The following is a 2,507-nucleotide window of genomic DNA, read 5'->3' as shown; positions in this document are numbered from 1 at the left end:
GTATGACAAATTCTGAAAAAAATATTCACCAGAGTATCTCAGATTATTCTCAATACTTCAATACTCTGTTAAGGCATACAGATACAGACACTCGAATACTTTAAAAATATTGTCATGATCAGACATATATTATAGTAGATACTTTTAAATTATTTTGTTATAATAGTAATGTAAACAAAATAAAGAGACCAGATCCTTATTACGAGATATCGAGTTCATTTTTGGTTAATGTTAGAAATCTATGGGCAAAATTTAAAAAAATAATAGGTCATTTTGAAGGGAATTTAATAAGAGCTTTAAGATAATGTTATGTAAAATTTAATTCAATTTTTTTTAAATTAAGTTATTTTTTTTTCAAATTTAATTATATATTTTTTTTAAGTTAAAGAAATATAAAAAGTGAGCAAATCGCAAACTATAAAAATGTGCTCATAATTTGAGATTGAGAAATCGATAATAAAATGCAAAGTACACCAGTATTGCAATTAGGAAACTTTACTTAATGTTTGTAAAATACAGACAAACACACTCAGTGTGCGCGCAAAATGAGTATGCAATGCATTTTACTCAGGACTCGTTTTCAAATAGTTGGAACTAAGCATTGCTACAGACACTCAATGTTCATTCTGATTGTCCCTTTTATTATTGTACAATAACATTTATAGCATCAATTTTTTATTGTGGCATAGTAACATAGGTTATTTTATATTAGAAATATCCTGGATATCTCATATTTCGAGTTCCACGCCTTACAGTTTTACAATAACCAAATCTAACTTATGTAATTATAACAATTCAACAATCCTATTTTTTTAAATAGTACGATCTTACTCTATCATTATATAAAGGATTTTTTTGCCAAATATTTTTATTTATTAAGTAATAAACAAGATTTAAAGTTTTAAAGGATTATCTCATCAAAACTTAAAAGACTCCAAATTCTAAAATCTTTTTTTACAATGACTACAGGCATGATCTAATAATTAATTGTCCATTAAATAGTTTTCAATCTAAGAGCAAAAAATTCATGGAATTAATAGATAGCGTTTGTTAGTTTAGCAGAAACGCCACTATCTCGTAGGCGCTTATTTTATGATAGGGTACTTTTCTCTAAAAAATAGTTACATCAAAAATTATTTTTAAAAGGAATATACATTTTCTACTAAAGGCAAAAAATTCACGAAAATGTATCTGCAAAACAGTCTAGATACTGTAGTGTTTTGTATCTAGATACAGATACAGATACTCCAATTTGAACGTATTTCAGATACAGATTTAGATTATAAAATGTATTTCTATACGTGTATCTAGGTATATGTATTTATATTTTACCCAATGATTCCGGTAAAGATACAAAATACTTTTTCATCTACTTCAAATTTTCTTATGAATGGCTTGAAAAAAAGTTGCAGTTACTTTTATTATTAAAAAATGATTTTAAACCTAATTATTATATTTATAATTGTGCAATTTCAATGAATAAATTACTGTTTACTAACAATTGGATGTAAACCATCACTAATCCTCTTATTATTGCAAGTTGTGTCAACAAACAAATCTATATTCCAATTTGATACAAACTTATACATTAATATTAGTTGAAAATATTCTCTGACTGCAGAACGGAAATATCGTCCCATTTTTTAATAATCTTTTGATTTCATTGCCCATGCAAATGGAAAAAATTTACGTGTTAAATTGTTCCTGACAGCTCCAGCTTCGCGGTATGAATAGGTCTAGGTAGTAATTGGGATGAGATAGACAGTTTTGCCGAGCATATAACTCTATCGCGTGTAGGCTGAAAATAATACCGGTGCCAAGGCTCCAGCTCAACCACATAAAGAGGTTGCTGAAATTCTTACGGATGAAGAACATGGGAAAACCAATGGTGATAAATAAGATAAATATTACAGGATAGAAGAAACCGAAGGTAAACGCGAGTATGTACTCGTGGACGATGGCAGAGATGAAGAACACAGTAGTAGCTGACAACATCCGATTGTATGGTATCACGATTTCGTACATATCCTTATAAATATACGTGTACAGCCAGTCGTGTACTACCACGTTCCACGTGCGGAAGAATGTGTAGTAAGTCGTGCTGTTCCACCAGTCCTATAATACAAATGATATAAATCAGTCGTTACTTCTTTTTATATATTTTATTATATAGCAGGAATAGCAACACTGTAGCGATTGGAAAGACCCGATAAAAAATTTGTCATGCATGAATATATATAAATATACAATATAAAAAAAATATATAAACATACATAAACACGCATAAATATTCATAAACATGTATAATTATATATGAAATATGTTCATACATGTTTATATATCCTTCTTTCTTTTATAAAATTACTTTTTGGTGTAATAGAAATAATAATAGAGTAATGTGAAAACATTAAAAATAATTATAAAAGTAATTTTTGCACTATTTGTTTTAGAAAAAATTAAGTTTGAAGAAATGTAAGAAAATTATTTATGTATAATTATATATAAAA

At 27.6% G+C, this 2,507-nt stretch overlaps 1 protein-coding gene across 1 annotated transcript in view; it reads right to left on the bottom strand.

Annotated features, from left to right (window-relative positions):
* Nucleotides 1-1,642: 1,642 nt before the first annotated feature.
* The window catches only part of LOC108750932 (sterol O-acyltransferase 1-like), a 7,907-nt gene continuing 7,042 nt past the window's right edge, over nucleotides 1,643-2,507 (bottom strand). The window contains 2 exon segments of the mRNA XM_018490809.1: nucleotides 1,643-1,768; nucleotides 1,771-2,115. Of these exon segments, the coding sequence (XP_018346311.1) occupies nucleotides 1,694-1,768; nucleotides 1,771-2,115 (420 nt within the window). The 3' untranslated portion in view covers nucleotides 1,643-1,693.

The sequence above is a fragment of the Trachymyrmex septentrionalis genome, unplaced genomic scaffold, assembly GCF_001594115.1.
Source record: "Trachymyrmex septentrionalis isolate Tsep2-gDNA-1 unplaced genomic scaffold, Tsep1.0 scaffold388, whole genome shotgun sequence".
NCBI classification, from domain to species: Eukaryota; Metazoa; Arthropoda; class Insecta; order Hymenoptera; family Formicidae; genus Trachymyrmex; species Trachymyrmex septentrionalis.
The sequence above is the reverse complement of the archived record's forward strand: the minus strand, read 5'-3'. Positions and strand labels throughout refer to the sequence as shown.